Here is a 25,882-nt window from a genome sequence, read left to right as displayed (position 1 = left end):
GTGGCATTGCAGGTGGGTGCGTCAGCCACGTGAACGACCCCAGGTCAGCCAGATCGCATTTCAGTCCATGGCTATGGGTGAGAAAGTTTTGACAGATGCTGTGCGAAAATAATCCAGGGGCACGAAAGCCAGAGACTCACTTTGAGTCTCTCCTTCTGTGTTTTGTCCTGTGTCCTGCTACACGTCAGTTTGTCCTGAGTCACAGAGTATGTTGTCTCCCCCTCACTCCCCAAGACTTGACCAAACCAAGTGGTTAATGGTCTTATCTCCAGAAAACTCAAGACCATGAGCAGCACAAGCCAGGAGGATGTCAGCTTTCCATGGTGGGCCCTGGCAACTGTGTAACAGGGTGTCATGTGCCTAGAGATGGAGATGTTGAAGATCAGGATGTGCTTCTGGAAAGGGAAGTCCTCTGTCGCAGCAGCCCAGACAGGACCTAAAATACAGGTGCATGCAGAGGGGCATCGCCTGCTGTCTACTTTTTTTATGACACCTAAGTGAAACTCATGGTGTTCCAACCTTGTCCTCTGCAGAGCCCTGGGGTGGGAGATGCTTCCCTGAGCAGGGACTGGTGCTCTCCAGAGCTGGAACATCCCGTAGGCCCTAGAGGGTGGTACGAGATTTTGGGGCCTCCCTCACAGGCGATGGTGCTTGGGCTGTGCAGCTATAAATTGGGGGTGGGAGTGGGCAGAACACTGGGCTGGGGAAGGAGAACAGGGGTGAGCTTGTGGGTAGGGTTTGGCTGGAGACAGGGGCTTCTGAGCATGACAGGGGTGGACAGACACTGGCAGAGACACCCTTCAACACTGGGGGAGATAACCTGAGGTTATCTGTCTCCTGGAGAGAGACATTCTGGTCTAATGTAGGGAGGAGGGGGCACTAAAATGGGGCAGCTAACTCCAACTTCCAGCAAAATTCTGTCTACATAGCCGCTCATGGCAGCACACATGTGCACGCGCACTGACAGACAGACAGACAGACACACACACGAGCACACATGCACACAAATGCATCCACTGACTCTGATGTACATATGTCACACACCTTTATCCTGTGGAAGCTTCATGTCCTTCCCTTCTGACTTCCCAACCCCAGGGGAAGTAATGGCACATTTCCTAGGTGTTAATCAGCAAGTGAGCAGGGCTGGGGAACTGGAGAGCCTGCAGCTCTAACCTTCCAATCAGGAAAGGCACACACCAGGTGTTAGACTTTATTTCTATGTAAAACTCTCACACACACACAGAAACATCACCAGGATCCAGAGAAGATGTCACCACCCACCCCATCTGTGAACGGTGCTACCACACCATGCTGCCTGGCTTGTGTTAGAAACTTACCTTTTCTCCAGCTCAACCAATTAAACAACACTCCATTGTGTTTAGTGTTAAGAGTTGTTCATTGATTCCATGTAAACATTTAAAGCAGACCATTTTTAAAAATTATGTGGATGTGTCAATCAATAAGAGTTGTCCAGATCTCTCCAAGCCCTCCTGGGCCCTAAGGGCATCGGACTGTCTCTCTTACCCCGTGCAGTCCTGTGAGCCACCGGGAGAGTCATATGGAAAGTTGAAGCACAGGAATGGAAATGCTGTCCTCCCTGGGGGACACAGTACTCAAGGGAGCTGGTACCTGTAGGCAGAGTCAGTGACAGCAAGTGAGGAGCAGAGCTCTCCTCAGATGCCAGGAGGCTCACCCAGGAAAGCTGGACTCCTAGTCACTTGAGTGAAAGTCACTGAGGAAGGCAAATAGACACATTTCATAGTTGACCAAGAGCACATTTAATCACAACAAAGTTGGACCCCAGCCTGTCCTCTGTGGAGACTTAGGCAAGAAATGCACCTGCCTGGGGTGCTGGCCAGACAGAGTAGATCATTTCAGAGGCCCATGCAGTAGGCAGCCCTTCTGGTCACAGGATTGGAACGAAGGATTGCAAGGGGCCTTGTCTGACTCCTGAAACATATGAGGACTGCACCTGGTCAAGGTGGCTCAGATCACAGCGAGCGCCCGAGGGCTGAGGTCTCGAACTGCTTCTCTCCATTCTGTATTTGCTTGGAGATATTTATTGGGGCGGGGTGTGTTTCAATTAGAAATCACACGGCCACAGAGTGGGCCTGAGCATGGAGCAAGCAGCCTATTCATAGTGGTGGGAATGAACCTGGGCCAGTCCTGCCTGGCCTCATGCTAGGCTTCCCATATCTGGTGACTCCCTCAGGATGCTCTAACCTGATAAACTGCCTGGGACACTTGGGAAGGTCCCAGCCTTCAGAGCCCCACAGACTCGGGGTAGAATCCCAACACTGAGTCATGGCAATTGCCTGGCAGAGTTTTGGTTTCTACAACCGACAATCAGAGGTCACGGTGTACATCTCGGGTGGGGTGTGGGAAATAACATGAAATGACAGTTCAAGTCCATTTCCTCCTTCACTCCTGACGATACTGGAATGGGTTCCCTGGACCCATTCCTGGACCCTGTAACTTCCCTGACTCTGCCCATCACCTGTATCTTCAGCTAGTTTCTCCTTGGTTTTCTGCTGTCTCCAAATCATCTCTTCTCCAATTTCCTTTCCATCACCTCCTCCCTACCCATCAACCTTTCCAGGGCCTCTGCCCACAGAGGGTCACACCCCAGTCACTGTCAACTCAGCAGAGGAACCCACTGGTGCAGGAGGGGCAAGTGGCTTCTTTCCTTCTCCAGGATGGGTTCATATCAGCTTAGCCCCTGTCGTGGCCAGGGGGATGCAGGGCCTGTCAGGACCTCTTCCTTCTCCTGCACCCCCACGCTGGGTGTGCCAGGACTACCTGCACCCACACTCTGCCACACTCATTCCTTCATAGTGGTACTTGAGGGTCGGCACCCCCATGTCATCCTTGTACAGGATGGAGATGGGACTCAGTTTGGTCGGGACGCAGCAGGCTTTGCCCACCTTCGTGGGGAACTTGAGATGCACCAGGGTCTGCACGATGGCGTGTTTTGTGGGCGTCACGTCATCAGCCAGCGGGAAGAAGCAACCTCCTTTACACTCGTAGGCGTCATACTCCTTGGGCGCGATGATCCAGCTGTCCCAGCCGATGTCCTCAAAGTTCACCCTGAGAGAGGTCTTCTGGCAGTGGCTGCTGGCCCCAGTGCTCCTCTTCCTTCTAGCTAAAAACGGTCCTACAGCTGTGCGGCCATCTGCTCCCTCCTCCTCCTCCTCCTCGTGGCTCCCACCTGCCTCCTGGTAACCACTCTTGGATGTCCTTACAAACACCGTCTCCTGCTCGTGGCCAATCATCTCCTTCAGCTCCAGTCTGGTCTCCTTGGTCCCGTTGCTGCGGTCATTGGAGAAGACGACAAAGAAGGGCAGGTTTTTGGAGCCTGGAGGGACACTGATATCCAGTGTGTCGCAGCCCTTCTGATGGTTTGTCACCGTCACCTCCAGCTTGTTTTTGTTGGTTGTGGAGTCTGCCCTGACCCACCGCTTCACGGCACTCGACACTTCCAAGGTCTCCCAGCCCTCATCCTGAATGTTCTGAGATACCAAGAAGGTCTTGGTCCCCGAGGCGCCGTCCCAAGCCTCATCTACATCCAAAACATCGTAAATGACCATGCTCCCTTCCAGCCCATGGGTGGAGTCCACATGATTTTGACAGGAGACGTAGAGACGGAGCTCAGCCCTGGTGATCTGCTCATGCCTAGGGATGGAAATGTTGAAGATCAGGATGTGTTTCTGGAAGGGGGAGTCCTCTGTGGCAGCAGTCGATATAGCATCTGAAATGCAAACACATTTCGTTTTTATGATACCCAGTGTCCATTTTCATGATACCAAAGCTAAACTAAACTTCATGGTTTGCTTTGAGGGATGTCTAGGATGATAGATTTTGTGACTTTTAGCTCCACTCTGGGTCACTTCGAACCTTAGTAGAAGAGCATTTGGGAAGGTTCTCTTGGGATTGTTCCAGGGAGAGCAGAAGCAGGTACTTCCAGATACGGTTAACAGTATCTACTATTTATTGATCACCTAGTGTGTGCCTGGCATTCCACTATGAGTTTGGGAGAATATAGTTATTATCTCAACTTTACACATGTGGAGATCCCTATCCACAGCGTTTAACTGTCAGAGTGCATGCAGGTAATCGGCATCCTCACCTAAGGCAGGACAGAAAACACACTGTCGGCTTTAGAGTGAAAATGCTGCAGTTCTGGCTAGGGGCAATCCAAGTCCATTTTTAGATAAAGCAAAACATTGCAGCATTGGAATGTTTAAATAATTTGGAATGCTGTTAATAACTTTCATCAAAAGTGAAAGTGGATGTGGATTTTTTTTTTTTTTTGTAAAAAGTATCTTCATATTAACAGATTTGTCGTGTTAGGCAACAATGGGGCCTCATAATTGTCTGTTTCCCATGGCTCCTGGGCCAGGGCTTGACCACAGACACTGCCATTTGTGAGTGCCTGCCCACACTCAATCACTGCCTATTCTTGGGAGCCATGTTCTGGTACAGCCCGTGGATTCTTGGAGGCACAGATAGTTTTGCACACGGTGCTCCTTCTGTCTGCAGGCATGCCCTTGCTAAAGTGCAGTACGTGACGCAGGCACGGCAAGAGCTTGACCGTGAGCAAGGAAACTGGGAAATTTAGAAGCATGAATGAGGAATGGAGGTGTCAGTCCTGGCCCTGGCCCTCACTGGGCTTTTATCCTTGGATAGTTTTGAGCTTCTTGGTGCCTCAGCTTGCTCTCTTGTATAACGGGGCCCATCTTAATTTGCTTTTATCAAGGTGTCACATGGAACTTACAGGCCAGTCAGGAGCCAAAAGTTGTTGCGCAGTTGCTACTTCTGTGCCCCTCCCATGCAAGCCCAGCGCCTGTGACAAAGCAGGTGGCCCTTAATCAGGCTTTCCGTAGTCTCCTCACTCCTCATAGACACATGGTTCCAGCTCCCTAGTAATCCGGTGAACACTCTGGTGGATCTGGCAGTACGAATTGTCCTTTGCATTTATGGCCTAAGGTGCTCTTACTGCAGCAGACACAAGAAATCACATGCCCACTGGGATTAGATAGACGTTTCCTGGGACACATGTATGTTGTTGCTGCTGCTGAATGTGTGTAGCCAATGTGTCAGTGACATATATGTAGGTGGATTGGTGTCTCTGGTTGGGCTTCATATATCAGCCCATGAATATGATGATTTAGGCCGAAATTTAAAGGAAACAACAGCAACAAAAACCAGCAGCCTTTCCCCTAGGCAGAGATCATAGACGGTCAATCCTAGGGACCTCGTGACTTGCAACCTATATGTCTTTAAAAAAATGAAGCCAGCCAGGCACAGTGACACAAGTCTGTAATTCCAGCACTTGGGGAGGCAGAGGCAGCCAGATCTCTGTGAGTTCAAGGCCAGTCTGGTCAACAAAGTGAGTCCAGGACAGCCATGGCTACATAGAGAAACCCTATCTTGAAAACAAACAAACAAACAAACAAAAATGAAGCAATATTAAAAAAAAAATAAGGCAAATTCCCATGAAACTTCTGTTGGGCAGTCAGAGAAAACTCAGGAGCATCAAGCATGCATGCTGACTGTGTCATTAGACACGTACATGCTCTGCAGGTTGGACAGACATGGCCAGGGCTGGCTGTGGCCCTGCACTGGGCCTCCTAGGCATTTGCAGATCTCTGGCCCAGAACGAGAGAGAACCTGGTCCTTCAGAGGGAGATGGCAAAGCAGGAGAAGGGAGCTGCTTCTGTATAGGATGTAGGGTCAGTGACATGACCTTGCAAGGGTGCCTGGCCTGGGTTCCTCAGCCCTGGCAACCCCAGTAATTCATACTACCCAGATTCTGGTGTTCTCTGAGTTACCAGTTACAGCCCTCAGCTCCCTGTTTGTCTTCTGGTCTTCTTACACCAAGGACCCTTACACTGAAAACTTATTGGACAGACACACTGCCTGCTTTGCTGATGAAGATTACGATCTGGGTTTAAGAAGTGCTCTACATGAGAGAAAATGGCTTTCCCTCAGGGCTGAAAAATATATGTTTATTGCAGGTTCAATGAGTGATCTATTTCTAAGTCAGAAGAAGACAGGAAGGGAGAGAAGAAGGTAGGAAAGGAAGAGGAAGGGAAGTCAAGAGGAAAGGAAAGGGAGGAGAGGGAAGAGGAAGACTTGAGAAGGGAGGAAAAAGGAAGCAGGGGAGGTGGGAAGGAAAGCAAGGGAGACTGAAGGCAAAAGATGGGAAATTGAGGGGGGAGGAGAAGAAGAAAGGGAAGGGGAGGGGGAGAAGCAAGCAGAAGCCTGGCGTCCTTGGTAACTACCGTGGTAAGTGGCTATGTGCCCCAGAGGCGGGAGCTGGGCTGCGCATCAGCTCGCGCCGTGTAGATGGACAGGCCTGATGACTTTGCACTACTCTGTCGGGAAGCCCGTTAGACATACACAGATGCTGGGCTGGAAATTTGTGTTTTCACCCTGTTTTATTCCTTCACTTCGGTGGAAACTTGAGGCTCTGCTTGTGGTCAGTGGCTCCCCACCTAGAAGAGCCAGTTCACTGTGGGGACAGCGTCCCCGGACGTCCCACCCCGTGGCACCCTGGAGGAGGCACGGTACCTTCCACGCTGAAGCTCCGCACGATGTTGGAGGCAGGCGTGGCTGACTTGTCGGCAGTGTACCTGTTGTACAGGTCGATCATGTACTGGGGCGGCTCCGCCCTGGTTCTGTCCTGGGAGGGAATGCCGCTGAGGTTAAGGCTTCGCAGGAAATCCACCTTCATGTTCTCCAGGAACATCTTCAGGTCAAAGATGCCCTGCTCGCCACCTCCGGGCAATCCCAGCGAGCTGCGCTCCTTTCCCCCGGCGGATGCCTGGCCCCAGCTTTGCAGCGGCTTCGGGTGTGCGAGACAGACCAGCAGGAACAGCATGAGCAGGGCCCCCCAGAAGGCCCCAGGGGACATCTTGGGCCCTGAAGGGGGGGGCTGTGGGGCTGTGGTGGTGTGCCACTAGGTGCAGCGAGGAGCCCAGGAGGAGCAGGCCCACATCATCCCCCTGACTACTCTGCAGGGAGTGCGGCGGGCTCCGGTTCTCCCCAGCAATCTGACAGTCTCCCACTCTTCTTATCTGGGTGTGGATGCCACGCTCGGACCCCTTATCTAAGGCAGCTCTCTTTAATGAAGACTGTATAAACATCTTACAAGCGCGAGGGCTGCTGGGAAGGACACTGACTACTGTAAAGGATCGGCATTTCTCCGGGGGGTCATCCACCCTAATTAGGATCTTGGGTCATTTCCTTGCTGGCTTGGCTCAGCAGACTATGCAGGCAGGGGGCACGCCATTCCCCTGGACCAGAGGAACTCTGACTTCAGGAAGTGAGGCTGGAAAGTTCCATAAATAGAGAAAGCTCACCAGGTACCCCTGAGGATGGCACAGAGTGTGGGGGCCAGGAAGGTTGGGTGAGGTGGGGACTGCATCGGGGTTAGAGCGAGACTGGTCCTCCTGGTATTGGGGCCCAGCAGTGTAACTAGGCGTCGCCATCTTGAGGAAAGAGCTCTGAGTGCTCAGAATGGAGTGTGCACAGGCCCAGAACACCCAGGGAACCTGGTGGCTTCACAGCCAACAATGAGGACTCCAGTCAACCCCCCCCCATTGCCCCTCCAAGCTGAGGCCTCTCCTCCTGAAAGCTTCCCTTTCAGGAGCATAGCTGTAGAGACTTAGAGAAGATGCGTTAGCACACGCATGGGTCCTGCCAGCAGGCGGTGTTCAAGCTACCTTCCAGTGCAGGGCCTGACTGAGCTGGGTCTGTCAGGAGGAGGAAGCTCTGTCTAGGCCAGCTGCTCCGCAGTACCACAAACACGTGTCTGAGCACCCGCCCTGTCCCTGATCTGGGTGGTGCTGGCGTGTGCAAGTGCACATGGACAGGTGTGTGCGCGCGTGTGTGTGAGAGAGTGAGTGTGTGTGTAGATGTGTGTGTTTGTGTGTGAGTGTGTGTGTGAGTAAATGTGTATGTATATGTGTGTGTGCATATGTGTTAGGAGTATGACTTAGTTCATGTCAGCAGGGAAATCACCTGGGTCATAGGGCTCAGCCAGGAGACCCACACAGCAGCCGGGGCACACAGGAGCAGCTGGGCAGTTCAGAGACTCATCCCATGCCCAGAGATGGCGCCTAGCCTGTGAAGGCCACTTATGATAGCGCCATGATGGTGTTTAAAAGAGGTGTCCCCGTGCTTGGCCTCCTTCTATTCCATCACAAGTGGCACAGAAAGAAGACAACTGGAAATATTTGGGATGAGTGGCAGCCTACTCCAAGGAAGGTGAGGTATGATATTCTGTGCTGTCAGGGCTCCTGAGGGGAGAGGTGGGGGGGGTCAAGAAAGTTCAGGACGTTGCAGGATGGGCCATGGCGGGCTGTGGTTAGAGATCTTGGCATGGGAGGGTGAAAGCAGGAGCTGCCAGACGGAACCTGTCCCCACCCTTTTAGGGACACGATGAGGCGGAGAAGGGAAGGGGACAGCTGAGGAGTCACTGGTTGGGGAGGGAGTATGCTGGCCCCCACTCCATGGAGGAAGTCTCAGGGCTGGGAGAAGGGAACAAATCCAAACCCAGGAGATGGAGCTGGAGAATGAGGCGGCTAACCTCACGATGTGCCACAGCCTCTAAGGTCAGTAGGACCCCTTCCACACTCAAGGGACTGAGCATGAGGGCCACACAAAGTGCACGTGTCTCAGAGGTCACAGGCAACTGCAGGTTTGCAGCTGAGAGTTGCTTGAGTCAAGACCAGCGCTGCCTATGAATTTCCTGACCAGCGGCCCCTTCGAAGAGTGTAGCAGGGTTGTCTCAATGATAGTGAACACAGTCACTGAAGAGCAAGGCCTAAGAGGACTGTCTATGCAAAATCACTTCATTCTTCTTAAAGCCAAAATGCAACAGCACAAGGGTCCCAAGAACCAAAATGTTCTAGACCTCTGCCTGGATGTGCAGAGGGCCCTGACATCACTCAGTTGAGTCTGTGCCAGTCTGGAGACAATTGTTTGGTAGCTTGCTGCTATACAATGTCCTTGAACTTACACACCCTCTAGAAGGAAAGCTGCAGCATCTCTCAGATTTCAACAGTTCATCCTGGGTTTGAGAAGCCTCAGATTTGGCTGTTTTCACAGAGTGAAGGAGCAGAACCTTGTGTCTGGTCCAAGACATGCCAATAAGCGCTTCTGCATGTATACACAGTTCACAAAATGCTTCGAGAGCCACCGGATTCCGTACATAATGCTGTTTCTGTGGTCAGAATGAAGGTGGAGCTGCTGTGATGGAGAAGATTAGGTGTCTGGGTAGGGTGGGAGGGCATGAGGGCGGGTTTTCAGAAGACTGGAGGCCAGCAGCGCAGTCAGATAAGGAAGAGCTGGGCGTGGCTGGAGGAGAACACTGCGGGTGCCATCTGTATTTGAGCACTTGATGTCGGTGCGATGAGGAAGTAAGGGGTGGCCTGGCTGGGAGTCCAGGGGGAAAGCAGCTGACAGGCTCTGGCAGTGAGCTGTGCACGGCAGCGCTGAAACGAGAGTTCAACTTAGTCTGTTCTACTTTCACAGCCCTTGGAAACAAAAGCTCCCGCAGAGAGTGGCGTTTCGCAGGTTTCTGCTCTACTCCTCAAGCTGCTGAGGGCCATCTGAGCTTGGCTCCCCTTCCCTGCCTCTTACAATTGTCACTTAAGTCTAATCTAGTCCTAGGCTCCCACCTGCAGTCTCTCCCAGCACTCTTGATTATATGAGCTGGGGGGTGAAAAGGTGTTTATTTAAAGCTCTGTTTATTTATTCGAATATTTAGCATTTGCTATGTGTCAAATAACATGTTGAACTATATAGCTTCTACCCCCCATATCTGTGGGTTCCATATTCTTAGAGTCTATCACTCTCAGGATGCTAAACATTTGAAAAAAAAAAAAAAAACAAACACATCTATATTGTGTGTGTAGGAATTTCCCCCTAAATAGTACAGCACAACAACTGGATGTGATTTTATTTTATTTTAAAATATATTTGGACTCTCATTGGACACATAGAAACCGCACATTATCTGTGGAGTGCAACAGAGTGTTTTAATTCATATACACAAAATAACGAGTTGGTCAGAAGAATTGCTCTATCTATCAACCAGGACATGCATTGTTTTATTTCTGCACTGCTGTGTTGTTGTTTTGTGGTTTTTGAAAGATTTATTTTTATGTGTGTGCATGTGTGTGTGTGCGTGTGTGTATAAATTATGTAAATACAGGCACCCAAAGAGAGCAGAAGAGGGTGTCTGATGCCTTGGAACTGGAGTTATAAGCAATTGAGACATGGATGATAGGAACTGCATTCACGTCCTCTGAAAAAGCAGCAAGTGCTCTTATCTGCTGAGCCATCTCTCCAGGCCATTTCATAAAAGAGATTCAAGCATCCTCAGATTTTGCTATATGTAGGAGAACCCTCTATCCATTTCCCACTAATTCTGAGGAACAGTGCTTAGAGAAAATGCTTAGCAACATAATACCACACACACACACACACACACACACACACAGAGAGAGAGAGAGAGAGAGAGAGAGAGAGAGAGAGAGAGAGAGAGAAAGAGAGAGCCAAAAAGCACAAGACCACCAGCAAATAAAGGCATAACTAGTGTACAGTTTACACACACGTCAGAACCACCGGCCAGGATCACACAGCTTTCTGGTCTGAGCCTTTGTATTTCTCGCCAGCTCTCAGGTGCTAGTGTGGCTTGATCTACGAACCAGAGCTTCAGTTCTAAGCAGCGTGCTGACTTAGTCACAGGCCAGGAGTGTCCAGTGTCTCGGTGCTTATCATGGGGCAACTGGAAGCAGGTTCTCAGGGCAGCTCTGCTCGTACCTGGGAGTAATCTACTCCAGTTCTGCCTCAGGCTACCCCATGCAGCTTTCATAAGGACAAATTTTTGCTCCTCTGAACAAGTGTACGTGGTTTGTCTCTCAAGAACTTCAGGGAAGAGAGAGGTGTCCTCTGAGATGCTACATCTGCAAAAGAGGCTGCTTTATGAGACAGAGGGGTCAACAATGCCATCAGCTTCTTCCAGCACAGAGTGGGGCTGTCATCATTCACATGTCCAGTTTGCCACACCTCAAAGCCATCATGACACTCCCAGAGGATACACATCCTCCTGAGTACTGTGCAGCCTGCTTGTCTCAGCTTGTCCTGACTCGGCCCAGAAATCTAGAGACAAATTCGGGGTGGAGGGCATGCAAGGGTACCAGAAGGAACTAAATGGAGCTGTCACAGGTATGAGAAGAGAGCGAACAGTTCAATGTGAAAAAAATGAGTGGGGAAGGCAACAGCAGGATCCAATATTTGGAAGAAAGGGTGGAGTAATTTCACTCCCCAGCATTTTAATTCATTTTGCTATTCCCATAATTATATTCTACTATGCTTCCAGAGCATCTGATAGGGCAAGCAGAGCACCAAGTCTGCAGGTCAGTTTGAGACAGCCGCATCATCTACAACAGCTTGGAAGGACTCATTTGACTTCCTGTGCATCCCTCCAGGGATAAAGGACTAAGGTAGCATGTGTTGGTGGGCACAGCTCTGCCTCACCTGACTAACCAGCAGGGGTAGCTGTGTATGCACACGTCCTAGGGTGCCTGGAGCACCTCAGAGGATGGGATGTGAGGATGGGATGGGATGTGGGGATGCTGGCAGACTCCATCGAGTCCAATTGTATCTCTCTTACTCACCCATTCTAGATGCTCTTGCAATTCACCCAGACCACAATGCTGTCATTGCGGCCTTCTTCATAGCTGCCCAACCTTCACCCGCCATCGGAGTTGCCTGAGCAGAGGGTTGTAGAATTGGGAGTTGGCAGTCCACCTGGGGAGGGGAATCCCAGAAGCAGAAGTCGCTGCTCATCCAGCTCCCTTCCCCAAGGTTGCACTGGCTGATGGACCTTGCAGACAGCAGAGCACCCCACAGCTCAAGATGGAGGTGCTGTTTGGATGCGAGTGGTGTGCACAGTCCCACGTCTCCCTCCTCATCTCACCTCCATTTCCAGGAACACCAGCTTCGGGAGTGCTAAACTCAGCAGCCCTAACTCATGTCCCTCGTAGAGAAGCCTTGGCAGCTGGACAGTCTTGGTGGTAAGGCTCCAGGCCAGCGTCACCCCCCAAGCCCTGGCTGGGGATTGTGGTACATCTGCTTCAGATTGGAGCTGTATGCTTTTTAAAAATTGCCCAACCCCAGGCTTCAAGCAGAACTGCTGCGAGGAAGGGAAAGATCACGTCATGGTAGAGTCCTTTGGGGTTGTTTCTGTGACAGGGATGCTGGAGACAGCTATATATTCTACAAACATGCAAAGGAGATAATTTGGCCCTTCCAGTTCCTCTTGAACTGTGGACCTCCTGAGATATTCTCTAACTGCTTATGTCAAATCTCCTTCTGTTTTTGTAACCCCTGACTAAAAGACCTATTCCTGTCCCTCAAGACAAAAGCTGCCACAGGCACTTGCCAATCAACTAGGGTAGGGATATGAGAAAATTTTAGGAAGGTAACTGTAGTATGCTGGAGCCACATCCCATGTTGTTGCTAGCCCAAGGTAGGTATTTACAGACTGGATAGGGGAACAATCGGTTTTTAGAATGGGTAGCATTCAGTTTTTCCAGATACCACTGTGCCTTTAATTTATTAGCTTTCCATAAAAACACAGAACACTCACAATCTACAGTATACAAAGTATAATTTACAAAAATATAAAATCTTGGTTATTTTTTAGTATTCCAACATATTACTGTATGTGTTATCTCCATACGCATTTTCAAAGAACCCACACCTAACCTGCACTATTACCTCTTCTGTGGGAGATGGGGGTCAACTCTTTTTTGTTTTAAAATAAGAAGTACATATATTAAAAGAAGAAACCAATCTTGATTACATGTGCACATTGCATGTATAAAAGCCTGTGTAGTGAAATGTAAGAGAAAACACCCACTCATGCCATGATTTAGGCCCTGTGTCTAGTATCCAGCCTGAGGGTTTTAAACTGCTATAGGAATGAGTACACCAAGGTTTGCATACTCTTTCCAGGCTTTGAGATGATGAATGTGTGGAGTCAACATGGGAGATACATGCTATGTCCAGGCTTCGAAAAATGTGGGTAGGGTTTATGGGCAAATTACAGACCACAGTTAATTCCAAATTCCTTCCAGGAACTCGAAAAGTCTTTACAGAGCTACCACGAGCAAGGAAAAAGTGGAAGAACGAGGGCATGGTGGACAGATTCTTCTAGGTCCCGGCAGGGCTGCCTGTAAGTTCTGTCTAGCACCCCGAGTCAAGTCCTGGCTCCAAGAATGCCACTGTGCAGGACAGGGATAAAGCAGGACTGTCTTCCACCTCGAAGCCATCTTACCGACAAGCACAGGTCTCTACAGACATATTGGGGTACACCTTCAGAACCACATTCCGGTTCTCATCCAGGAAAAGGACTCCAAGGGAGTTCATCTTGTCTGGAACACAACAGGGCTCTGGGACGCCAGGGACAATGCCCACAGCTCTGACGATGCTCTGGATAGTGGCATGATTGGATGGGCGGACAATCTGCAAATGAGAAGAGACAGTTAGCTCAGAGCTTGTGGTTTACTGCTGTTTCTTGAGTGAGGCCATGCAAGGGGTGGCCTGGAAGAAAAAGCCTCTGTCCAGAGCTGGGCCCACGTTTCTTCTGAAATCCTTACACGCTTAGTCCTGGTGCCCCTGAGTTCGCCCACTTAAAAGGATGGCACATCTGCTACATGAAACTGGCCTCTCGGGGGCACCTGCTTGTCACCTTTGAGGAGCACTGAAGCTGGAAGGAGGCTTTTGCAAGGGAAAGCCCAGAACCATGGCTCAGCCAGCAGACATGCCTCCAGAGCAACCCTGGTTAAAACTAAAATGATATGCTTGGTCTGGCAGACAGGCATTTCAGTATGTACTTGACTTGGGGTGACAGGTGCCACGTTACTCTGTCTTCTCATTTTGACATCTTATAAATTTACATGGACAATGTGACCTTCGTTGTACTGACATGGACACCATGGCTTAAAATGGCTAAGAAATATGATCAAGATGTCTCAGTTAGAAAGCTGCCTGGCTTGGAAACTATGGTCACTTCTGGAAACAGAACACAGACAGCCAGCTTCAGCTCTTGGCTAGCTGATCAGAGCTGTCACCGACAAGAAGCCTTAGGTTGTTGCGGGAGAGAGGAGGCAGCAAGAGAAGGACAGCGGAACCTGTACGTGCAGGGTTCGCTGGCATTCCGAAAGTGGGGAGGCAGCAAGCCAGCCCGATAAAGTGAGCAGCTGTGCGCCCACATCTGTCCTGGGCCCATGCGAAGCACTTAAGCAGGTCATCTCTCTCTCTCTCTCTCTCTCTCTCTCTCTCTCTCTGCCAGCTGCCTCCCTTCCTCTCTCTTGTGCATGTGTGGATTTGAGGAGAAGCCTCTTAATTCCAGACAGATTGTATGGCCCACATCTGGGCCTGGGATTGCCTACTGGGTCTGTTTGTTGAGGGTCAAATTGGATTTACGCACTGACTTTCTTTCTTGGAAGATCTACCACAGAGGATTCTGCAGCGTTAGCTGAGGGGGAACTGATGTGGGTGCTGGGTGTTGACACAGCCAGCCGACTGTAACATAGGCTGTAGGATGATGGATAGACGGAGTTAACCCGGCCTGGGAGAAGGTGAAAACTCAGGGCCAGGGAGATAAAACGGTCCAGGGCAATGTGTCTTTCAGAAGACTGTGCACTGTGAAGTCTGGCTCGGACGCTGGATATAGCAAACCAGGGGCATCCCACTGGGAGGGCTACTGCAGCAAAAGCAGTCTGATCACAGCGACTGGTGCTCCTGCTTCACACTACACAGATACTGAGAGAGCCTTAGTCAGGAGGAAACATTGGACACCTTGTCCACTGGGAGGCAGCACTCACTCAGTCTCTGAAGATGTCTGCTCCGTGGGAATGCCCTCTTCCCGTTTCTAGGAAGAGATGCCTTGCTAATTTTAAGATCCCAACCCAAAGCAAGACATAGCAGAGCATGTCTCCGATCCCAGAAGCTGAGTGGCTAAATAGGAGGACTGAAGCTAGCCCGCCATATATGCAGAGGGACCAACTTAGAAAAAAAGAAGTCAAAGCCAACATTTTTTAAAAAGTACCATCCAACAAAATAAACCCTAACAGGCTGTGGGGACACCTCTGCTTCTGCCTCAGCAGACGGGAGACCTGTCATCTCCATTTTGCAAGCGATGAAACAGGTCAGGCACTCAGAGGGACGGTCAACTGGGACAGAACCAAGTCAGGGTGAGACAAGAGAAGAACACAGAGGCGGTACCTTGGGCATGGGGAACTCGCAGGCCCCAGCACAGTAGTAGGCGTCAAAGGATTTGGGTGAAATGATCCATTCATTCCACCCGATGTCTGCAAAATCCACCTTCAGGTACCTCCTGGAGCAGACCCGTGGCTCGTCCCACTGCCTCCTCCTGGCTTTCTGCATGGTCTTCTCATCAAAGTCCAGCACCTGTGAAGAGGCGGCAACCGTCTCCTGGTCCTTCTTCTTGCGGTCTTTGCGCCCAGGGCGGGGTTTCAGTGCCCGGAAAGGGCTGGACCAAAACTCATGCTTGTGGAAGTGCTGGGTGTGCAGGGCAGGGGCTGGTCTCTCATCCAGCCCTGGCAGTTCGTTGTCCTGCAGGGGTTTAGAGACCTGAGCAGCCCTGCGCACACGGGGGTCTGCTGAGCTGTTGCGGGCTGCCCCAGGCTCCAAGTCTCCAGCTGGAAAGGGGTCATATCGCTGCAGCGTCACAGCTACACTGTTGGGCTCTGAGATGGCCAGGTCATTGGCATAGACGAGGATATAGGGCATGTGGGGGCTGAGTCTGGGGACGCCGAGGTTCTTCTCTCCAGAATCCAGCTGGGCAGAGAGGAGCAGCTCTCCGTCCCTTCGGGCAGCCTTGACAATTGAGGAGATGTCCTTGGCCTGCCACAGACCACGCGGTGGAGGTGCCAGGGCCATGGCCCCACGGAGAAGCCCCTGAGTAGCTGTGTTCTGCGAGAGACTGCGGAAGATGAGGTGCAAGCGTGCCGGCGGACCCGGGGAAAGGAGGCGGCAGGATGCATTCTTGGCTCTGGGTTTGCAGAGTACCTCACGTGCCCGGGGCCATCGTGGGGGTTCTGAGTAGAAGTGGAAGGCCGCTGTGAGGATCATTTCCGAGTCCTGCATGGAAGTCAAGTTGAAGAAATACACAGGCTTCTGGTCAACCACTTCTGCAAGGGAAAGACAGACCACAAGCTGTTAGGTTTTCTCTTGAAGTGCAACCTGTTCTTGGGTTTCTGCCCAGAACTGGGAGAGCAGAGCAGAACAATCCCCACTGACCCAGCACTCTCAAGCAGGGCTCACTGCACTTTCCTCACCTCCTGCAATCCTTACACTGAAGGTGTAACAGCCTCCTTTGCTTCTCTCAGTGAACTTGCACACTTGACAACCAAAAGCAGGGAATTGTCACCGTCCCTGGTCCCATGAGAGGAATGAAGATGAAATCGTGAGAAAAGGAGGGAGAATGGGGGACAGAGAGAGAAGAGGGAGGGAGGGAGAGACCAAGGGTGATGATGAAGTATATCAAACACTAATGCTCCTGCGGTTTCCTTTTTGTCTTCCCGTGGCTTGCAAACAACAAATGAATGTCACTGGCACCTTCTTTAGGAGTTCATGGTGGTTTGAGTTAGACCCAAGACCCGCTTTGTGTACCTGTACTATGCAGTTTTTAAAGCAATTTTTGCTAAGTGTGATCTTTTTCTTTTTTCCTCTCTCCGCTCTTAGAATCTTTTAAAGTAATACAGGGCTTGTTCTGTTGGTGTTCATTTTGTCCTAGGACTTACAAATTTTTTTCTTTGTTCGTTTTGTTTCATTTTTTACAGCCAGGCATAGCGGGGCATGCCTTTAATTTCAGCACTTGGGAGGCAGAGGCAGGAGAATCTCTGTGAGTTTGAGGCCAACCTGGTCTACACAGTGACTTCCAGTACAGTCAGTGCTACATAGTGAGACCCTGTCTTGAAAAAAATTTTTTTTCAAAGAGAGCAATTACAGTATTATTGTATGGGGATTATAGTATGTTACACTATTCCAAGACTCACACTGTCCTTTGGAGGCACAAGCTCCAAGCTGAGAGGGCCAGGTCCACTCAGCTGTGTATCTACAGGGTGTAATGGGGGAGCTCCCATTTATGCTTTCCAGGAGCAGCTGGCAGCCCTTTCCTTCTCTCCGGATTCCACCAGGAGTTCCCCAGGCCACCTGCGTCACCCTGACCTTGACAGCAAGATAAACTCTCTACAGTGAGGAAGTCTTCTCTGGGACTGAGAAGGACAGAGGGTCTTTTGCTGCTGCCATCTTGGGATACTACAGACCAGGGGAAGACCAAAGTGGTTTGGGTGGACTTCCTCCTCCTTCTCCATTCAAAGGTCTGTCTGTTCGGTACAGCTGGGTAAGGATCAGAGCAGGGAGGTGTGTACTGAGGGTGCTTTCCACTTTCCAAGAGACAGGTAGGTCTATTTGGTACCTGAATCCAGAGGGTGAGCTGGGATTATTTTTCGAGAACCATTGGCTTAGGGCTGGAAAAGTATTAGATCACTTGCTGCTCTTGCAGAGGACCCAGGTTCAGGTCCCAGTACCTACACAATAGCTCACACAGCTGTCTGTAACTTCACTTCCAGGGGATTTGATGCCCTCCTCTGGTTTCCTTGAGCACCAGGCATGTATGCATGTCTATAGACACTTGTACCAAAAAGGAAGTAAGAATAAAGAAATAAATTTTAAAAAATTCTCAAAAAAATCCACCCACTGGCTTAATATTTTGTTTCTATTGGAAAGGAAGAATAATTCTATTAGCAATATTCATACTTTATTTATTTACTTATTTATTCTTCTCTTGTATAATACTTCATGACTGCCATTTCCCCTCCCTCTACATATTCATATTCTCGTAATGGACCTTGAAAACACCCTAGAAAACAAGTTCCAGGCCCTAGAGAAGAACATCATACTCTAAGCCTTATTCTCTCATTAGTCTCATAGGAAGATTAGCATCCCCAGCTTGTGCAATCCTTGGAAGATTACAGAAATGGCACAGGTCATACGCTTCACATAGGAGATGTTTGCAAAGGTACCTCCCAGCCATTTTCATTTAAAGGACCAAGGGTGACAAAGCAAGGGTTTTCTATACAGAGTCAGACACTCACTCACCACCTGTTCTCCATAACATCTGACTTAGCAGCTTGTGTTTGCCTTTAATGTAGTTCAAGTATTGCTGCATCAATTTTCCCGTTCATTGGTCCAGAGTGGGGAGGAACCTCCAGAGCTGGGTGAGAAGGGAGAAGTCTATCACACCTGGCTTGAATACATTTGGGAGGAGGGAGTCACCCCTCACCGGGCCACTTGCTCAAAAAAGACTGTCGCTGGTGGGAGATGTTGAGGTCCAGGTGGGCACCCCAACCCCAGAGTGGGAGTCCATACATGGATATGTATATGCCTACATTCATGCAAACAAACACTCCAGGTTGTGGCTGAGAGTGGGGGCACCTCCAATGTTTCCAGCTAAGTGGGGCATAGGGCACCAAGGAGAATACAAGAAGCCCCTCTCTTCTATACACTGTGCTACAGCATGTGGCTCCTGTCTCACAGCCGAGGAGAAGGCAGCCTCCCTCCTCCTTTCCTCCATTTATCCATCCTGTTTCCCAATAAACATTTGCAAAGGGACTACTCTGGCTAAATGATGGGCTGGTTGGAGTCCTGGCAAAGGCAGTCAGAGGTGCTTGGAAGCCACTTAGGACCACAGAATGGTAATGATCACAACTATTCTTGGGTTCTGGTTACATTATGGCTTTACAGAGCGCTCTCTAAGAAGGGGACGGCATTATGGGAGCATTCCAATTGTGTACCACTCCTGTTGAGGTCCTTGCCACCTAAATACTCCATCCTTTGCTAAGTCCCTGCTTGAGCTCCCTGCAAGCCTCTACGACTACATTTGTCCTCCCCACCCCCAATCCACATTCTCCCAGCCTTTCTATGAGTGGCACGTATCACTCTTCTGCCTTCATGGTTCTGATCAGTCAGGCTTCTTCCAGGTCTCTGCTCCTAGGGTGTCCCCCTTTGGCTCCTGTGGCTGAAGACCCAAGCACTGTCCACCCTGACTTTGTCTTCAGGGCACTTTCAGCATCTTTGGTGTGTATTTTGTTACTACCTATCCCTCCAGCACACATTCTCCAAGAGGGCAAGGGCTTTGCCACCTGCACTTCCTGGGGTATCTCTACATGCTATTGCAATCTGGTGACAACTGGTGCTCAGAAACAGATGTGAATGATGGGATTCCTGGTGCATACTGTACACTGTAAGAACACAGGAAGGGGCGGGGACAGAGTGGCTTCATTGCTTCAGTCAACAAAGGGGAGGTGGGGTCATGATAGGGATCGAGGGAAAGCTAGCCCTGCCCTCTCACTGGCTGTGTAGCAATAAGAAGAGCAGGCCCTGCACCTCCCCTGAGCAATACAGTGGATATGGTCCTGATGGCAAAGGCATGGATGAGCCAGGCCTGATGGTGTGAATGGGAGAGCTGGCCCAGCCCCTCACAGGCTACAGCCCTTTGGAGAGTGAGGCCCACAGTGGATCTGGTTCTGGAGGTATGGGTGCTAGTGAGCTGGCCCCAAGGGCATGCGAGCAGGAGAGCAGACCCCGCCTCCTGACCCTGGCACTATTGAGTGGCCTGGCCAGAGCAGTGCTGGAGAGCTTACCCTGGTGGTGTAGATAAGAGAAAGCTGGCAGGCTGACCAACTCAGCTACCACTGAGGCCCTGATCCCGGGCTCTGAATTCGCCCATCCCAAATTTATATCATCTGCGAATGGGTTGGGCCACGTGAAAGGGCTAGTTCTTTTGTTCCAAAGCCGCAGGATCTCCATGACACAGGGCAACAACAGGATAGCCAGGAGGAACCCCAGTGAGGATTCAGTATTGATGATGTCACAGATGCCAGGTGTCTAGACCAATGACTCATTGTAAAGAACATTTGTGAGTGAAGGTGTGTGGACAGAGGGAGACACACTGTGAGACGCACTGTGACGTTCTACAGCTTCCACGATGAGATGTTTTCTATGTTTATTGTTGTTTGTGTATCTTATTTTGGGGTGAAGGGCAGATATGAGGGGACGGAAAAATAGCAGTACTGGGGTGCATGAAGTGAAACCCACAAAGAATCAAGAAAAGGTTAAAAAGAGGGGAGGAGTTCTTGGCATGTCAGAGAGAGCAGGTTGCTAGCCTAATGTTCTACAGCTGCTGAGAAGTGCAGTCATGCATGTCTTCAGTGATTCTCACCTGAAACACATGCCCTTTGCTCCCCAATGTGCTCTGTCTACTGTCATGATGTGCCCATGAGCCCATAAACAAACATCACCTGCTGTAAGACAAAAAACATTGGGTAATTTTAATTTCTGCATTTCCCAGGAAAAACGACTGCTTTTACTTAAGCAATCCAATTTCCAATCTCTACGGATTTGGGGGGTTCTCAAGACCCTAGCCTCTTAGCAGGTCACTCATCTTTACCCTCGTGACAGTGGGAATGAGATAGGCACCCTGATGGCCTCAGCCTAAGAGTAATACCTCAGACAGATTGCCCTGCTTATACAAACAGAATTCAAGCTACCATTTCCTCATTGGCCCCAGAACAGTCATGAGGGATAACAGAATAGGCATCACATGTTGAAGATTCAAACTTTTATGCAAGCTGGAGGTAGGAAGTAGAGGGCCAGTCCCTTGTGAGCAGAGAAGAAGGGGGCCAGGCTTGTGTTATCTATTTCAGGCTCTTTCTGAGTAGGAGGGTTCACAAACCATCTAACCTTTCAACATTGGCAGAGAGTTCTCTCTCTTCCTCCCTTTGGGCTTCAAACCAACTCCAGGCACTGTTGGCCTTGTAGATGCTACATCTTCACCATAGCTTTCTTCTCCCTGGCCATCAACTGCATCAGTTACCATAGAATTGTCAACTCTTGGTGTCACACACATGCTTCAGAAGCATCATCTATGAGAAGTGAAAGGTTAATATCCCCAGAGGAAGAGGTCATTTCCATGGGAAGAACTGCAGAGGCTGAAGAGTACATCAAAAGCCTCAGGGATAGTTGCATGTGGGAATACTTCCACGCAGAAAATAGAACCCATTAGGTTAATGTCTATATGCATATGTTTGTAGACATATGTGCATTTTTATGCAGTACTGAAATGATTCCACAAAACACTATTTACACTCTGTTTCTATCTGTATATGTGATTAAGAATAACTTATGTTTGTTATTGTGTTTTTAAAAACATCCTATCTGCCTACTCTTTCTTTTCCACCCTTCCTTTTCTCTCTGCCCACCCCTGTTTCATCAGGCATATATGCTTGATATTGTTCTGTTGTCAACAGGCAAAATTAAGGCTCTCTGGGACTGCACTCTGTATCTTCCTCCCCTCTTAAGCAAATGCCCAACGGCTCCAACACTCAGTGGACTGTTTCCTGTCTTTATCGCTCCTGCCCATCAACATGCTGGGCTGTGAAGACCTCACTGCCCCCTCTCCGTCAGTACTACCCTCGGGGATCCTCAGCTATCATTATCCTGGCACAACTACTCCACTGCCCTACTTTTTGGTTCCTTCTATCTGCCCTGCCAGTCCAGCCTGTGAGCCATTTTGGGTGAAACCAACATTCTATGCATCTTTGAATCCTCCAAAGGCAGTGCTTAGGAAATGCTTGATCATATGTTTTGGATTTAATTTGTCTCCAAATGCAGAGCTTTTGGTCTTCAGTATGGCAATAGTTAGAAGTACTGGGGTCTTTAAAGGGCTGAGACCTAGTGGTAGGTCACTGAAGATATTTCTCTCATGAGACCCTACTTAGTTCCCAAGGGAGGGGCTGTCATACCTGGCTAAAGGCTACCTGTTCCCTGCTTTCTGGTTCTCTGTCATGCCTCATGATCGGTCCTTCTCGTCAGTCTTCCAGCCACAATGCCTCTATTACGCTGTGACATAACCCTAGGGTTTGCCACCAGAGCCATCACCACGAGGTTCAGTCGTTCCGTCTCTGAACATGAGCTAGACGAGTCTTTTTCCCTCACTCAACTCCTGGTATTTTGCTACGGTAATAGAACTGAGATTAATCCACTAGGGAATGAAATGGGCTTGACTTGGCAGTTTTGACAGCTGGTTATATTAGGGAGATGAAGAAACACAGATTACTCATGGGGACTGTGGAGGTAAATGGTGGTCTAACCTAAACCCTTTGGGCCAGGCTCAAAGGCTTTCCCTCCACAGATGCTGACTAACAGGGAACAAAGTGCACCTCAGGCAGGAGTAGGAGGGGTCAAGGAAAGCTGGTGTAATCACGGTTAGGAGCTAATGAGCACATACTAACAACTGTTCAAAGTACTTGCCATTTCTAAGTTCCTTTAAAAAATGTTATCAATCAGGAGCGGAGTCACAATTTAGAAGATGAAAGAAACCCTTACTCATGAGAACTGCTGTCCCTCGGCTGGATCCCAGAACTGGCTTAGGGTGCTGCTAACAGACTTGGTAGCTCACCCTCAGAACCTGGGCCTCCTGCAGATGAGGGCGAAGGAGCTGTAACACATTTCAGGAATGCTAACCTGGGGAGGCAGCAGAGCCCTGCCTCCATGGAGCCTTCTGGGATTGGTAAACTCCAGCCTCAGGGCTGTGGCAAGAGTTCTGTGCTCTGCTCACAGCATCCCACAGGTGGATCTCCAGAGGGAGTGGCAGGACCATCTGAGGTTCAGTATGAAACAATGTAGATGAGTCAAAGCAAGGTACAAGAAACCAAGTCCTGACTCTAAGCCAGGCTCAGGTTTGCCTTCTAGTCAATGCTCACCCTGTCTACACACATGGAGGAAAACATGCTCGGAACAGGGAGGTGGTACTGCCATAGCACACAGCCAGTAAAACGGTGAAGTTGGAATTTGCTCTTTAGTTTGTGTCAGGGATCCAACGAAAAGGGTATTTTCAGACACTTCAGGACTGCACCAGAATTCTGATTTCTTAAACTTGTCTGTTCCACCCTTATGCTCGGCTCCCAGTATCTGGGATTAGCTGTGATAAGAGAGATAGTGGCAGTGCGTGGCAGTAAGGACGGCTGTTACTGCCCGGTAACAGACAGAACTGCACCCCTCGATGACTGGGCTGCAGCAGGTGCTTGCCCCCAATGGACAAGCTCATTTCTTGTTACAGCTGTGACCACTTTAAGGCTTCAAGGACCAGAGCTAACAGACGACAAAGGCTATATGAGCACAAAGCAGCCATCACAGTGCGTTTTATTCCCAGCATTACAACAGGTGACACCACCTAGCCTGGCCGGGGCTCTGAACTTATGCTATTACTTCATCTCATCTTTCTCAAACCCCGAATGGGAGACACTGCTATGTAGTGCTCATTTTATAGAGTACAAACAAGTCCACATAGCTGTAATAATGTAACTCAGTCATGCCACATGCTTCTTAAGTGGCTTAATTTAATAACGGTTCTCCAGAAATGAGCTCCAGGTATTGAGTAAAATGTTCCAGGGAGGCCAGATTTGGTGCAGAACTTAGGAACACATCCTTGTAAGTTGAAGGATGGGCCTCTTTGTATTCTGTCTGTATCTGAAGCCCCAGGGCTACCCAGGGTCAAGGGTACAGTGAGCAGCGGGTGGTGAGCTCTGAGCCTAGACCCAGAGTTGGCTGAGATTTGTTCCTATGGATGTTGGGAGAGAAGACCGCCGACTGGAGGATTTTTCTCCTGGGGAACGGCCTCCTTCCCAGACGGGACTGCAGGAGACCCCTGCCCACATTTTCTGGAACAGCATTCTGAAACTATGAGCAGTCACCATGACAACCAGGGTCTTCTCACCACCTGCTTCCCAGGCTGCACTTCCTCTGCACTTGGCCCCCAGCTTGCAAGGGCTGCTCAGTCCAAAGTTCGTGGGCAGGAGCTCAGAGACCCTTCCCTAAGAAGAGGGTGGAGAAAGCCTCTGTCAAGTGGCCTCTGCCAAGCTTAATACTAGGTGTGAAGAGAGTGGAGACGTGGAGCATGGACCAGGAGAGGAACAAGGTACTTCTGGACCTTTCCCGAAACCTGTCTTCTGACATCCTCAGTCCTGGGGACACAGGCCCTTCTCAGTGCACTATGCTCTCTTGCTCCCCAAACAAGTCTTTCTATCTGGGCTCAGTGTTGCTTTGCAACCCACTGACCATGCTCCCCCCTCACACAGCAAGTGCCAACACAATTTATGAGACGGATCATCCTCAGCCTGTGCCCATCTCCACTCTGTGCCTAAAGCCTAGTATGTATGCTGACCTTTGTCCAGCAGTAGTGGAAGCTCCCAGGGGTAGGAGGTCCGCCACCAAGTGCCACTATGGTGTCCCCACTGCAAGCTCTGGCCTGGTACAGAGAGCTGAGTCAATACAAGAAAGGAGGAGAGAACCAGAGCTGCAACGGAGCAGAGAGGACAGATGAGAGAACTAGATGAATGAGGACCGAGTCCTGGTGTATCCTCTACTTACCCAGTCGGGCACGGAAGCTTCGGACCGTGTTGCCTCCTCCTGGTCTAGCGCCCCTTCGGTTGTACTTCTCATAGAGCCTGAGCATGTGGACAGCGACCATGTCCTGGGCACCAGGGCCCAGTGCTGTTGCTGCGTTCCCGGGTGACAGCTGGGGGTCCTTGTCCCGCTGCAGACCATCAGCTGCTGAAGGCAGTGAGGACCATGAAGGGCTCTTGTGGCCGCAGCCTGCACCCCTCAGCAGCAGGAGCAGTGGCACCATCGGCAGCAGCTGGGACCCTAAGCTGATCCGACCAGGACCTGGAGCCATGGCTGAGTGATGGCGGTGAAGGGTCTGAGCCCAGGAGGACAGATAGGGAAAGCTCAGTGTCGGCTGCGCACCTCTTCTGCGGCTGGAAAGTCCCTGTGGGACTCGGACACCCCGGGCGGGCCAGAATCTAGGTAGCAGGTTTGGCTCTTGGCAGCAGCTCTGTGGGCAGAATACCCACGCAGCTGGCCCAGCGTTCACGGCTGTCCCGAGTAGCGTGGAGCCCAGCCGAGCCCGCGCCGGCGCGCTTCCTTGACTGCTTCGCGCTGCAAAGTTTGCAGCCCACGGAGCGGCGCCGGGACTAGCGAGTTCGAGAGGGGCGGGGCAGGGCGGGATGGCCGAGAGCGCTCTCGAGGGGAATCCGGCTGCGTCCCCACTTGCTTGAGCTGAGAGCCGGTCCGTGGCCCCGGTGTGCTTGCTGTGCGTGCGCCCTGGTGTGCGGGCGCGCGCGCGCCGGGGTGTGCGCTCGCGAGTGTCGGGGCCGTGGGTGTGGGCGGGCGCGCTCCCTGCTCCCCCGCAGAGAGCCGGAGACCCAGCCCGGCAGCCGGCTCCGGAGTGTCGCTGCCTGCAGCTGAGCCAGGGCGTCGCGGGGGCTGGGCGGCCTTTGGAGGGGGGCCCGCCTGCGGGGTTGCCCCTGCAATGGCATGCTATGGCTATGTGGTTTGTAAGATGACAGCTCCCCTATGAGGACCCCAGAGGGGATGTGTGCCTAGCTGTCTCTGAGCCAGTGTGTGCTCAAAATGCAAAGGTGCAGGCTGGGGAACAGGCCCTGTGGTCTTTAAGAGCAGAAAGGGTGAGTGTAGTTCCAAAGTTCAACCCACCTAAGGCGGTGGAAGCAAGATCTTGATCAAAATTCAGAATTAGAATTATCAGGTAAACTGACCCTTTATTTGGCAACAGTGATTCCAGTTGTTAAAGAAATACATCAAAGAAGGTCTATATAAAGCTTCGGACGGGGTTGCTTAAAAAGGAGAGAACATGCTTTCAATTTACTTTATCAAAAGTTCCAAAGCATCAGAGAGGGAGCATAAAAAAAAACAA

The 25,882-nt window shown here is 50.5% G+C and overlaps 2 protein-coding genes across 2 annotated transcripts; both read right to left on the bottom strand.

Annotated features, from left to right (window-relative positions):
• Window positions 1–1,195: 1,195 nt before the first annotated feature.
• Gdf2 (growth differentiation factor 2) lies at window positions 1,196–7,098 on the bottom strand. Its single transcript, XM_021628278.2, has 2 exons — window positions 6,574–7,098; window positions 1,196–3,748 (listed from the first exon to the last, which is right to left on the bottom strand). The coding sequence occupies exons 1-2, from the start codon at window positions 6,914–6,916 to the stop codon at window positions 2,796–2,798; spliced, it is 1,296 nt and encodes a 431-aa protein (XP_021483953.2). The 5' UTR covers window positions 6,917–7,098; the 3' UTR covers window positions 1,196–2,795.
• Window positions 7,099–9,961: 2,863 nt separating this feature from the next.
• Window positions 9,962–25,381, bottom strand: Gdf10 (growth differentiation factor 10). The gene is made up of 3 exons (XM_021628209.2): window positions 24,538–25,381; window positions 15,307–16,235; window positions 9,962–13,542 (listed from the first exon to the last, which is right to left on the bottom strand). The coding sequence occupies exons 1-3, from the start codon at window positions 24,842–24,844 to the stop codon at window positions 13,351–13,353; spliced, it is 1,428 nt and encodes a 475-aa protein (XP_021483884.2). The 5' UTR covers window positions 24,845–25,381; the 3' UTR covers window positions 9,962–13,350.
• Window positions 25,382–25,882: the final 501 nt, after the last annotated feature.

Source organism: Meriones unguiculatus, chromosome 9, assembly GCF_030254825.1.
Source record: "Meriones unguiculatus strain TT.TT164.6M chromosome 9, Bangor_MerUng_6.1, whole genome shotgun sequence".
NCBI classification, from domain to species: domain Eukaryota; kingdom Metazoa; phylum Chordata; class Mammalia; order Rodentia; family Muridae; genus Meriones; species Meriones unguiculatus.
Note: the sequence above shows the minus strand (reverse complement) of the source record. Positions and strands in the feature narration are given on the sequence as shown.